At 44.9% G+C, this 13,453-nt stretch overlaps 1 protein-coding gene across 2 annotated transcripts; it reads left to right on the top strand.

Annotated features, from left to right (window-relative positions):
• Window positions 1-2,003: 2,003 nt before the first annotated feature.
• LOC309362563 (hepatic lectin-like) lies at window positions 2,004-11,003 on the top strand. Of its 2 annotated transcripts, XM_081898188.1 has the most exons (6): window positions 2,004-2,162; window positions 4,468-4,575; window positions 6,386-6,445; window positions 7,165-7,316; window positions 9,107-9,219; window positions 10,374-11,003. In XM_081898188.1, exons 1-6 carry the CDS (start codon window positions 2,072-2,074, stop codon window positions 10,507-10,509), a joined length of 660 nt encoding a protein of 219 aa, XP_081754314.1. In that variant the 5' UTR covers window positions 2,004-2,071; the 3' UTR covers window positions 10,510-11,003. The 2 variants fall into 2 exon arrangements, with proteins under 2 accessions (XP_081754314.1, XP_081754315.1); XM_081898189.1 differs by lacking the exon at window positions 6,386-6,445.
• Window positions 11,004-13,453: the final 2,450 nt, after the last annotated feature.

The raw sequence follows: 13,453 nt of genomic DNA, 5'->3' as shown, positions 1-13,453 counted from the left end.
CGGCTTTGGCCCAGCCGCTTCATCAGCTCTGAATCTACTTGTACTTGTCCTCCACTCTTCTTCAGTAGCATGTTGGACGCCTTCCGACCTGAGGGGCTCATCTTCCAGTGTCATAACTTTTATATGCTTTTTGTCTTTGTGCATGGAGTTTTCTTGGCAGGGATACTGGAGTGGCTTGCCGGTTCATGCTCCAGGTGGATCACGTTTGGTCAAAACTCTCCACTATGACCTGTTCATTTTGGGTGGCCCTGCATGGCATAGCTCATAGCTTCTCTGAGTTATTCAAGCCCCTTCGCCACAGCAAGGCAGTGATCCATGAATGCTTACATGGGACTCTTTAAATTCACTTCCCTAGAACAGCAGCAGAGAACACCTCACAGCTTGATGCACTGTATGAGGAATGCAAAATTTTGGGTTTCTGAAAGATCTGATGCCTGTTATACCAGATAATTCCCCTGGAGTCAGAGTGCTTTCTTAAAGGGCAATGCCCCAAATGGAGGCACCTCAATTCAGTCGAGCTCCCCCAGGAGCTGCCCAATGATACTACGGTTCTTGGTGGGAAAAGTTTATAGTGGCTGCAACATTAAGTTGAACAAAGCTTTGGGATTTTGATAAACTGGGAGGAATAATTTAAAAATAAGGACAGAATGAGTAGTTCTATAAGGAATGCTAAGGAATGCTTTCTTGAACTCAGAACTGTTGCTTGTTTGAGATTGAGCAACTTTTGGAGTCAGCGTTTTCCAAATAATTTTTCAGGGAAGTGAGCACAAGAGTCCCATGAAGGTGTTGCAACAGAAGACTGGAGAAGACACATAACTGGAGGCATGTATAAACTTTGGGGTGCTGCTGCTGCAGGGGTCAAGCCCCCTCCCTGGTAACAGCCATTGCCAAGCATATGGACAGCTCACACAATGGGCTCAGTTACAGCGATGTCTCTGCATGAGTCTCTGCTCTGGACTTATCTCCTGCCACTCCTAAGACATATTCTTCAGGGCAGGTAATTCGCACAGAATGGGCTCCTCTCGGCGTGAGGAATTCTCACACATATTTTAACAGTAAACACTTTGGCTTGAAGTGATCCTTTAATTTTAATTCAGAATAACAAGATTATGTATCCGGCATGAGGAGTCTAGGAATTAATTATAGCATTTGAGTAATTAATGCTAAGAGAAGGGAGGAAACACAGAAAGAGGAGGTGATGGCTGTGTGCACAACATACATTTAAAGCACATCCCCACTGAATCCTGGGAACTATATTATACCCCTCACGGCTACATTTCCCAGGGCCCTTCAGTTCCCAAGATTCTTGGGCAGTGTATCTGGTATAGCAATACCTACAATGGAGAGAAAGAGAAAAGTAGGGTAAAAGTAAACAGCCACACATAGTCTGTCTGTGGAAGTTCTCCTCCATTCACATAAACTCAGCTTCTGTTTCCACAGTCTCTGCCAGCATCCATAAAGGGTTAAAAAAGAAAGGTAAAGGACCCCTGGACAGTTAAGTCCAGTCAAAGGCGACTCTGGGGTTGGGTGCTCATCTCGCTTTCAGGCTGAGGGAGCCAGTGTTTTTCCACAGACGGCTTTCCAAGTCATGTGGCCAGCAGGACTAAACCACTTCTGGCACAATGGAACACCGTGACGGAAACCAGAGCACACAGAAACGCCATTTACCTTCCTGCCACAGCAGTACCTATTCTACTCACATTATGGAGTTCCTTATTTCGCCAACGTGATTTCCCACTATGAAGTTTACAATGCGTTTTCCTGAAATGCTTTTTTGATGTCTCTAGATCCAGCCAAGATCAGATAAAATGGGTCATGGAGATATCATGCTGCAATATCTGGTTTTCTCAGAGGAAGGGACCATTTCTTAAAGTGCCATTATGAAAGTCTAAAGTTCCTCTTAAAAGGAGCTTAATTCCTGAAACCAGTGGGTGGTGCATGTTTTAACTTCCCCCATTCTTCCAAACAAACAGGAGGAGGAGGGGGAAGGAAAGAAATAGATGCTTAGTTCCTCAATTTGTTGCTCCTATTATAAATGCATTGAGAGGAGAAATTTGAAGACAAAAGCAAGATGGGTATTGTTGGTGTCCATGAGCAAGTGGAAGACGGAGACCACGGATATCTGGCCAGGATGGGGAAAGCCATGGCTCCAAGAAAAACAGGTATTTGTGGCATGCTGTGGCCTCAAGGTTTGGATCCAGATCCAACAAGTCAGGAAGCCCTTTGTGGTAAACCTATTCCAATACTGGATCCAGATCTGAAGTCACTATTAGGGGACTCAAAATTGCATCTAAGGGGTAAGCAACCTTCCAAATTCCAGATTAACAGGTCCTTTGTCTTTGTGCTAGGAGTCTTTCCAGTTGACTTGGGGTAGAGGAAAAATAGAAAGATTTGCTTTCCTTCCTGTGGCTTTGGAGTGGGCACCACAATAAGCACCCAAAGTGGAACTGCACAAAGCAGCTTCAGATCTGAGAACTAGGCCTACTTCCAGTACCTGGTGTCAGGAAGAGGAGATGTTTGGACAGGAAGTTGGCCCTGGCAGGCATATGCAGATGCCAGCAATATACCGTTTGAAGGAAGGTTAGCAGGCTGGCAATGTTGGTCAAACTTTCTTTGACCAACTCAGTTCCTACCAGCAATTCACTGCCAGTGTTGAAACTGGAATTAATTAATTGACTTCTTCTCTTTCCTGACTTGCATGTTGAGGCCCCATGACCACCCCGTTCCCTGGGGATTAAATAAGTATGGGATCCAATAAGGCCACAACTTTATTGGTTACAGATGTGTAGGTTTTGGCCATCGGCATTATGACTCCAGCCCGTCTGCTGGAACCGACAGGGATTAATGCCCTATGACCTAAATCAAATCGGGGCACCCCAAAAGTGGTCCCTAATGGAGGAGTGCAGTGGCCCTGGCCCCCCTCTAGGTGTTGGACAGAAGTCACTACTCCTGGATCCTTTTAACAGGATACCCTTACCTGGAGGGGCAGTCAGAGGCTACAACCTCCCCTCCATCCAAGATCTAAGCTTACCCAATGCCTATCCACTTTAGAAAGTTGTGGCGATTGCTACAAGGTAGGCAAAAACCCAATGGCTGATGCCAATTTGCCAAATGGAAAAATTCCTTCCTGGCCCCAAATATGACAGCCGACATAGTCCATAACAAGGTTGTACCATCAGCAACATCCTGAAGTAAGGGAGGGTGGGAGAACCTGCAAAGAAAGAGGAGGCCAAATGGCCAGGCGTAACCATTGGGCAGTTGATCCCGTGCCCCAGGGAACACACACTGTTGCCAATGGTCAATTTGGTGGCAGGCAGACAATTCGGCCTGCCATTTGCCAGTTCACAAGAGCAGTTTGGGGCCTGCTCACAAAGAAGGGCGAATGGACCTAGAGGGTCTGGTTGCATCTGCTCTAGTCTTTAATTTATCTTTGTAAGATATTTATATACTACGTAATCACGTAAAAATTGTAAAAAATGACTTGAGTGTCTGAGAGAAGCAGGATCAGAAATTCTAATCAAGGGCTTCCTGTTTCTGGTGCGCCAGAATTGGCGTCCCTCCCAACACTGCAGGAGAGAGACAGATGGAGGTAATCAGATAATGAAGGGGGAATTTCATTATCTGCATTCCTCTTCAGTTGGAAGAGGAACCAGGCTCTCACCTGCAGTTTGCCTGGCAGTCTGGCACTCGCTTCCCCAAGGAATGCGAGGGCAGGCAAAGGCACTGGGGGCACAGGGCACTCTGGCTGCCGTGACCCCCCCCCCATCCCATTCCTGGAAGCAAAGCTTATCCTGTTAATTGAATTTTAATTGGACTAAACTACAGGTGTGTGCTAGAGATCATGAGATAAGAAACTGTGAAAACAACCCAGCTACAAGGAACTAAAAGGTTTGGAATGAGAGTGGATTTAATTTGGTGAAATAGAGGATGGGATGAGGGGAGCCCACAGTTTGCTTATTGAAAGATTTCTCTACATTTATGACACAGCAACCTTCCCCTGAATGCAAGCTTTATTAAAAATATCTGCACTAGTGAGAATGGAAGAAACGAACTTAATTCATTCCAGAGGTCTGTTCTTAAGCTGAAACCATTTTTATCCTGAGGCGCACTTTCACTAATGGGCTTCCTGCTGTGTGCGCCTCTGGCGCGCGATTTCCATTCGCATCCTGGGGCAAAGTTCACAGCCAGGAGCAGCTACTTCTGGGTTAGCAGAGATCCTAACCTGAAGCGTTCGTAACCAGAAGCATTCATAACCAGCGGTACCACTGTAATATGGAATTTAACAAAATTGGAACTGTGTGTGAGAGAGAAAGGAACTGGGGCGGGGGGGGGGGGAGAGAGAAACATTATGCTTTGAAAATATAGAGTAAAATCCTCTCTAACCTCCATTATCCACAAAGGAATGTGTTCAAGATAAGGACAAATGGCCATAAGATTCTACCTTCTTCTTTTTCTCTCTTTTGAAAGGCAGGTCATTCCCCCAGTGGAAATGGAGCTCCTCTTTCCTGGTTTATGGGCTGCTGGCTCTCGCTTACCTGCTGATGATCATCTTGCTGGGGCTACTGATCTCCAGTGGTAATTAAAGGACTCCAAAGTCTGAAATGCTCCAGCTTTATGGGGTTCCCACCCCAATTCAGATTCTCACCTTTGAAAGCTGCTGGAAAAGTGTTCAGAAAATCAAACTTGGGCTGGTGGGATGGCCAATGGCTGACAGCCAGAATGGCCAAGGGGGATATACATTTCTGCTGGATATTGAGTCAGACCACTGGACCAACCAGCCCAGCACTGTCTCCTCCAGGGTCTCAGAGTTCTTTCCCTGGTCACTGGGATTCCCCCAGGCGCCATGTAAACAAATAAAAAATATCCGGAGCTGCATGCAGGATATGTGCTCTTACTAATGTTCTCTGTCATTACTCTAACAAAAATTATTCTCCCCTCTTTTTTTTAATATTTTTTTATTGATTTTCCAACATAAATTAAAAAACAAAACAACACACACACATAAACAAACAAAACATATAAACATGTATAATTTCAAGACCTCTCTTTCATAAACCTTACTTCCCAGATTCCCCTTACCTCCCCTTTTCTGCATCCCTGTTTTGAAATTTCTTCAACAACCCCTCACACCAATTAACTAATTACTTATTTTCTTTTTTTAGCTTCTCCTCATACTTAATCAATTACAGCTGTAATTCTATATTTTCCTTTCCCTTGACATTTTAGCACTCATTAATTTTACAACAGTTCTTAAGATATACTTTAAATTTCTTCCAGTCTTCTTCCACCGTCTCTTTTTCTTGGTCACGGATTCTATCACTCATCTCCGCCAGTCCCATGTAGTCAATCACCTTCGTCTGCCATTCTTCCAGCGTGGGTAGTTCTTGTGTCTTCCAATACTTTGCTAAAAGGATCCTTGCTACTGTGGTAGCATACATAAAAAACGTCCTATCCTTCCTTGACACCAGTTGGCCGACCATGCCCAGGAGAAATGCCTCTGGTTTCTTATGAAAAGTACATTTAAGTACCTTCTTAATTTCGTTATAAATCATTTCCCAGAAGGCCTTAATCCTCGGGCAAGTCCACCAAAGGTGATAGAAGGTACCTTCAGTCGTATTACATTTCCAGCATTTATTATTGGGCAAATGATAAATTTTTGCAAGCTTGACTAGGGTCATGTACCACCTGTAAATCATTTTCATAATATTTTCTCTCAAGGCATTACATGCCGTAAATTTTATACCGGTGGTCCATAACGGTTCCCAGTCAGCAAACATAATGTCATAACCAATGTCTTGTGCCCATTTAATCATAGCTGATTTAACTGTCTCATCTAGTGTATTCCATTTCAACAACAGGTTATACATTCTTGACAGATTCTTAGTATTGGGTTCTAACAGTTCTGTTTCTAGTTTTGATCTCTCCACCTGGAAGCCAATTTTCCTGTCTTGTTTGAACACCTCCATTATTTGATGGTAGTGAAGCCAATCTCGTACTTTAGACTTCATTTTCTCATAATTCTGTAATTTAATTTTTCCACTCTCTTGCTCCAAAATTTCACAATATTTTGGCCATTTAGATTCCATATTAAGTTTTTTCACCTCCTTAGCTTCCATTGGTGACAGCCACCTAGGGGTTAAAAAAAATATTCTCCCCTCACCTCAATTCTGCTATTCATCCTAGGATGGAAGCTGTCCAAGAGGAATAGCAATTAGGTGTTGGGACTAATTTAATTTGGGATTTCCAGAATCTACCTGTCTGGTTTGTGACAAGTGATGCTGGATTAATTTAATGGAATGGGAGAAGAAGTCCCACCCTATCTCTTTTTCTCTCTTCTGAATTTCTAATATTCTGAGTTTACTTGTATTTCTTCTTAAAATTTCAGGGTCAAAGTTTTTTTCAGAAATGAATGACATGCATAAACAGCTTGAAATGAGCAAGGAGCGTAAGTGTCTTGCCCAAACCATCTGGGGCTTGCCTGGGGGAGGTGGCTCTCGCCTGGCATTACGCCAGAGAGCCTGTTTCCACTGCAGGAGGGCCATAATTTATCACCCACAATCATTCCTCCAATGCCTGGCTTTAGACGGCAGGTCTTCCCCATCAAAGTGGCATCTTCCAGGGAAGCCTGAACTCTAAGCATCTCCTGGGCCAGGAACTCTGTGAGTCCCTTGAGCTGGGGGAGCTTAGAAACAGGTGTAACTCATGAGCTTGTGCCATTGATGTGCTGCAAACCCTCACAACCCCAGCGCCCTCAGGATTACAGGGATGAAATGGGCTCGGCTGCTGCTGCTGCTGCTGCTGCCGCCTCGATGAGCATCGCTGCCCCCTAGAGGAGCAAATTCCACCTTAACTATCTACTCTGTGGAGAAGTATTTTCTTTTGTCTCTCCTGAATGTTCCAGCCTTCAGCTTCTTGGGATGCTCCCATCCAGTGCTGTGCTGAGAGAGGGAGAAAAGGCTTTCTCTATCCCCTAAAAAGCCCCGCATTGTAACTGTTCTTCACAATTTAGAAAGCATGCCTATATTAAAACAGAAAGATGGCACGTCTCTCCTCCTGGTGGGGAAGGCTGTGGAAGGATGGCCGGAGCATGCCCGCTCCACCTGCAGTCCGTTGCGTGAAGCCATGGTCAGGGCTTTCATTCTGTGCCTTTTTCTCTTTTGCCAGTGTTCCCATGCGGTTCCAGAAGCAGGGAATGGGAATACTTTGACGGTCGGTGTTATTACTTCTCTGTACAGAAATTTACTTGGCACATAGCTGAATCTCAATGTGCACAACGTAATTCAAGTCTGGTGGTTATTCATGATGAGGCCAAGCAGGTAAAGGTGCTGAAATATTGGTCCTTGTATGTGTGTGGATATGTTGCCTCTCAAATGAGTTCTTATTGACACCTCAAACTACATTTCCCGGGGTCTTTTGGTGGGAAACTACATTTAATGTAGTAGAAATAAGATGCAGACATGAAATTGAAACAAGGCCCCAACCGCTCTGAGATGACAATGGTGAGGGATGCTGGGAAGCCTCTTACAATGACTTCAGGGCTCAGCTTCCCTTGTGGGCAGCTAGGGATGGGCAAACATGTCCATTTGGGTTTCTCTCAGTTCTTCATCATTGCCAGTCTTAAGTTCACTTCTCCACATTTCCATATCAGGTTTTAGAGATTTTTTAAAAAGACGTTCTCTTCCAGTGCAAATTTCCCCTAACATGCACATCTTTGGAATGCAATCTCCTCTAACATAACACATTTTTAATGTTATCTTCACTAATATGCATTTATATGCAAAGTCACCCTAGTGACACACATTAAAGGTAAAGGTAAAGGTACCCCTGCCCGTACGGGCCAGTCTTGACAGACTCTGGGGTTGTGCGCCCATCTCACTTAAGAGGCCAGGGGCCAGCGCTGTCCGGAGACACTTCCGGGTCACATGGCCAGCGTGACATCGCTGCTCTGGCGAGCCAGAGCTGCACACGGAAACGCCGTTTACCTTCCCGCTGGTAAGCGGTCCCTATTTATCTACTTGCACCCGGAGGTGCTTTCGAACTGCTAGGTTGGCAGGCGCTGGGACCGAGCAGCGGGAGCGCACCCCGCTGCAGGGATTCGAACCGCCGACCTTTCGATCAGCAAGTCCTAGGCGCTGAGGCTTTAACCCACAGCGCCACCTGCGTCCCCTAGTGACACACATTACTCGGCTGGAAGACTGCATTGCAAAAGTCAGAGAAATTCAAATCTTGAAGGATGGGGTGGATCATTCTAAACACAGGAAAGAAATGCTATAAATAAGTCTGAGTATACAGAGTATAGCTGAGTATATTGTTTTGGAAGGTGCAAATTAGGTAAGATCACCTTTAAATGCAAGCTGAGCAGGCAAGGAGAAAAGCACAAAATACATCCTGCGTGTGATGTTTCAGCTGCTGGTGGTTGTCACAAATTTCAGTTTTACCCAGAGAGAAAGCCCAGTCAGACATTGAGGACATTACAAAAATGAAATGTAGCACCAAAAAAGAGATGGTGTAAAATTTGCATATGCTCATTTATAGATGTGTGTGTGTGTGTTACGGTATATCTGCTCTCCCTTCTGCATCTTTAACCTGGACTTCAACTAGCCAGCTCTTAAAATAGAGAACTCTTTCAAACAGAGGACTGTTATCTGTAAAGTAGGCCATGTGGACACTCTGTAGATATTTAGTGGCAAGTGTGGCTCTGGAAATCCAGGTTTGCTGATCAAGATGCTTCCTGACTAGAGAAAGGCAAGACCAGAGCAGGGACTCATGCAGAGACACAGGGAGCATCTTCTGTGCTGGCTTGCCCCATGACTGAGGGAGCCAGGGCTGCGCAATGTGCACACACCCCACGATGTGCTGACATGTTGTGTCATTATGTGTTGCAAGGGACATGAGCATGTGAGTGAAATGAGCACATGGCGCAGTGTGCACACATAACGGCCACAGAATTTTGAGGGGACCTTCAGCCCCGCAACCCCTCAACCCTCCAATCGCACCCCTGCAGGCAATGCTGCTTGAATAATGCCACTTCTATGAGTTGTGTGTGTTTGTATCCTTAAAACTAAAAGTCAGTGCCTGCCCTATCCTGTGGGGGGTTTCCTTGCAGAATTTCCTCGAGTCTCAAACCAGGAATGAACGCTATTGGATTGGACTCAATGACATCGATGAAGAAGGGGAATGGAGGTGGATTGATGGCACCAATTACTTAAGCAGCTACAAGTAAGACACAATGCCGCAACCTCCCCCAGCAAGCCAAACTTTGGCCATCCTGGGAAGGCAACAGAGACTGGAGTTTTGCTGAGCCCCGGTCTACAATGTTTTCTTTATCCCAGGAGTAGCTGACCAGGTCTTGGCCTGGTCAGCCCCCTTGCCCCCTTGCCCCCTTCTTCTGCCCCACTGTCTCTCACATACCCCCTCAGATGCTGCTGCCCCCCAAAGGAAGTGCTTCTCCCAGTGATTTCAATAGAAACTGCTTTCTCTGCAGAGGCGGCAATGCCCCAAAGACTGGAGCATTTCCCCCTTCAAAGGGGCTCCTTCTAACCAACCACCAGCTGATTTTTAATTAAAGGGAGCCTCCCTGGCACAGGCAGTACATATTCACAGGAGGCTGCGCTACACCAACCTTCTGTGAACTTTGATGGGTGTCAATAACCTGCTACCATTATGGCATAGGTCCCACCCACCTGTCCAAGTTGGCCTGCCATGGGCCAGTGAGAAAAAGATCTGGCCTACTGGGCTAAAATCTTCCCCAGCTTATGCTAAGATGTGATATGAAGTCATACAGTGCAATTGGTTTGCTGAAAGTAAGCAGATCTAGGTCTTGTGACAGAGCTTCCTTGGGTGGGATATGCCTTGAGCTCCCTGGAAGAAAGCTGGGTAGACAAGCCTACCCAGATAGCTAAAATGTCGATATGCATTTTAATCTGTTTTGACTTTATTGCTGCTTTTATTTCTTTTTTGAATGTTGCAAAAAAGTTGTTTTTAACTATTTTCACCAATAACTTTATTGTTTTATTCTCTTAGTAATCTGTTTTGAGGTTATTTACAACCCAGCAGTGTGTAAAGGGGTGTCCCAGGGGTGCAACGAGCTGCTCCAGCACCAGGAGCAGTGGGGGCGGGGCAATCCGCGCACAGGGGCGCAGCGTCACTCCCAGGAGAGGCAGGTGGCTTGGGCAGGCTGCAGGCCAGGCCCCAGGTGGACCGCACCGCCTTCCTATGCCCCTGCTGTGTCAAAGCCACCAAAGTGCAGAATGGAAACTCTAGAGAGAATAGCTTGGATATACTTGGATTTGGGAAGCGAGTCGAGGATGGTTTGGCTGGAGAAGAACCATTTCCACATTTTTCAATGTATCTTACCTCCCTTCCTCATTTAGGAATTGGAGACAGGGTCAGCCCAGTGACTATCAGAACAAGGAAGACTGTGCAGAGATCCATTTTTCTGGGGAATGGAATGATGAGAGCTGTTCCACTGCAAACTTCTACATATGTGAGAAACCTTTGCCTTCCTGAAGAACCATCATGAAAAAACACACCAAGTAGCAAGAACGGGATTGCAAAGGCATCTTCTTTCTGCAGAGACTGCCTACTTCAAACCACTTGCTTTAGAGTGACAAACGCTGGCTCTACACTGACCAGTTTAATGTTATTGGAACATTATTAGATATGTTGTTCTAAAACATCACAGGGCATACTTGTTAATTAAAGCATTTTTACCCTGGTCCTTCCCTCCCCCCCCCCACGTGAAAACGCTGCCTTCCTGCTGCTGGTTGCTCTGCGGTGCCCTCTGGTGTCCCATTTTAATAACGCATTATGGAATTTAAAAGTAGGACGTCATGTGTCCAAATATGTTATCAAAACCCTTCCCTAACATTAAAAACCATGTGTGTAGATCCGCCTCAGGACTCTGCACAACGTGAATGAAGCTAGACTTAATTTTTTTTTTTAATTAAGTAATTCTGAATAAGTACTATATTCTGAATAAAGGTTTGCAATCAAAATCATAAGGCTGAAGTCAATGTAAATTCCTATTTTCAGGGTTTCTCTATATGTCACAGGACCTGTCTTTTGTAAAGCTTCCCACCAGGGAAGGGAATGAAAGAAAAAGGAAGGAAAGAAAAATAAGGGGAGAGGAAGTTTACATGACCATACATTTAAAGCAAGCCCCCCCCCAAATAATAATTCTGGGGGTTGGTGTTTGTGTAGGGTGCTGGGAATTGCAGTTCCCATGATTTCTTTGGCAGGGGAGAACTTTAAATGCACAGTGAGTATGTAGCACCCTGCTTGTGGTTAACGCTTAGCTGGAATGAAATATTCAACACAGCAATAGAGAAATTAAAATAATAATTTATTTGTCGGACAAATAAATGAGGGGCTCAGTGGTATATGGTTACCAAGCTCTGGCCGGCCCTCCTGCCATTATGGCCAGCACTTATATTTTCTCAATCCAGCCCCCTTTCTCCTCCTTTGTCCATTCAGCCTGGTTGAAATTCCTATTGGCTGTTTGCTAGAACCAATCATAAAAGATACACCCATTTCATATTATCTTTTATGGGAGACAGAGAGTTATATTTTCTTCTATCTATAAATGACAAACAAGTAGCCATTAACCTCGACAAGGCACCTTAATTACCAGCTCACCTCTTGCCCTCCTTGCCCTATTGCCTTCCAAAACAGATGGTTTAATAATTTTAAATTTTTATCTTAAACAGGTGTCAAGGATGTTGAGTTCACATTCTCATGCATCATCAATGAAAGATCTCCTTTTTGGAGGTCTTTAAACAAAAAGCCTGACAACTATATATCAGGAGTGCTCGATGGCGTCTCCTGTCTGGCAGGGGGCTGGGCTCATTTGCCCCTGTGGTCTCTTATAACCATGATTCTATGAAATAAGAATTTAACATTTCTTTCTTTCTAGATCCTTTGCATAATTACATTTAAGCCAATATTTCATACATACATAAATAACCTTTTAAAAGGAAAAGAAATCTTCTCAAAGTATAAAGGAACAGTTTACAGCCTCAAAATAAAATAGGAAGAAATCCTCTTCTTCTGTTTACATCCCATTCTCCAGCCAGTTGCTTTCTTTTCCATTGCTCTTGACCTTTTTAACTTGACCTCAAGTATGCAGCCTGCATATGACCAAGGTGGGAGAATGGGGATGGGCGAGTGTGAAGGTGCATTGTGGAAGTGTAGATTGGGGGCAGTGTGTATGGCCGTGTGTGAACAGGATGTCCATGGGGCACTGTTGTGCGCAGATGGGGTGTGAGGGCGTGGATGACTTCTGACCCCCTGGAAGGGAGTGAGTTGGACAAGTAGCAGCTCAGTGCCATTTTTAATCTATTCCTATTCAATGATGTTGAGTCTTGATTGGGGAAAAGAGAGATCTGAAATACTCTTGAGAATATTTCCCTGTCTGCCCAGATTTTCTGACTCACCAGCCAACTGGTTCGGCTAAAGGCTTTCAGTGCAGTGTGAGTGACAGTCTAGATCAGTCTAGACCTTTTCAGCCGTGGGCCGGTCCATCGTCCCTCAGACCATGTGGTGGGCCGGACTATATTTTTTTTGGGGGGGGGGGATGAATGAATTCCTATGCCCCACAAATAATCCAGAGATGCATTTTAAATAAAAGGACACATTCTACTCATGTCAAAACATGCTGATTCCCAGACCATCCGTGAGCTGGTTTGAGAAGGCGATTGGGCTGCATCCGGCCCCCGGGCCTTAGGTTGCCTACCCCTGGTCTAGACCCATAACCCTGCAGCAAAAAGATTAAGTCGCTACATGCAAGTTTCAGCTTCAAATCAGCCTCAAATCAGCCCACCTTTAAAAGTGTTGTGTAAATTAGCACCAAACTAATTGCAGCTGGTTCACATGGCCATTGCAGATAGGGGTACAGCTGAAACAATTTGTGGGGAGAGCATTCTCAAGCAAATTCCTGCATATATACATAAACTGGAGTTGCAACCTGGATATGTGCTCTGCAATGGGCTACTCACATGCAGAATACACACAGTGTATTCTAGAATACACACAGTGTATGCTAGAAGCCTCTGAGCCATTATGAGCAAGTCTGGGAGCCGGCAGCAGATTCAAGGTGGACCCTCTGGGTGCTATGGAGTGATCAGGTTGAAACTGCACATAGTTGCAGATCCCTCCAGAACAGCACATACATGGTGGGGAGGAGAAATTGTTCCATCTGGTAAGCAGAAATTCTTGTGCTAATGGAAAGATCAACTTAGCAAAACATTGAATTCTACTCGCTGTCTTGAGACTTCCATGGTGTTACCATCAGCCAATTTTTTCTGTTGTGTATTGAGTCAAAGGATTTTATATCTGTATTATTATTGTCTGTATTTGCATTAGGGTAAAGTAACTGCCTTTTGGTTCCAGAGGGTACAGCTACTATTGGCTCATTTAAGCTGCTGTATTTGGATCCTCTGTCTTATTGGTTTCC

Source organism: Podarcis melisellensis (assembly GCF_964234715.1).
Source record: "Podarcis melisellensis genome assembly, chromosome: 2".
In the NCBI taxonomy this organism is placed as follows: Eukaryota; Metazoa; Chordata; class Lepidosauria; order Squamata; family Lacertidae; genus Podarcis; species Podarcis melisellensis.
This window is presented reverse-complemented; position numbering and strand designations above follow the sequence as displayed.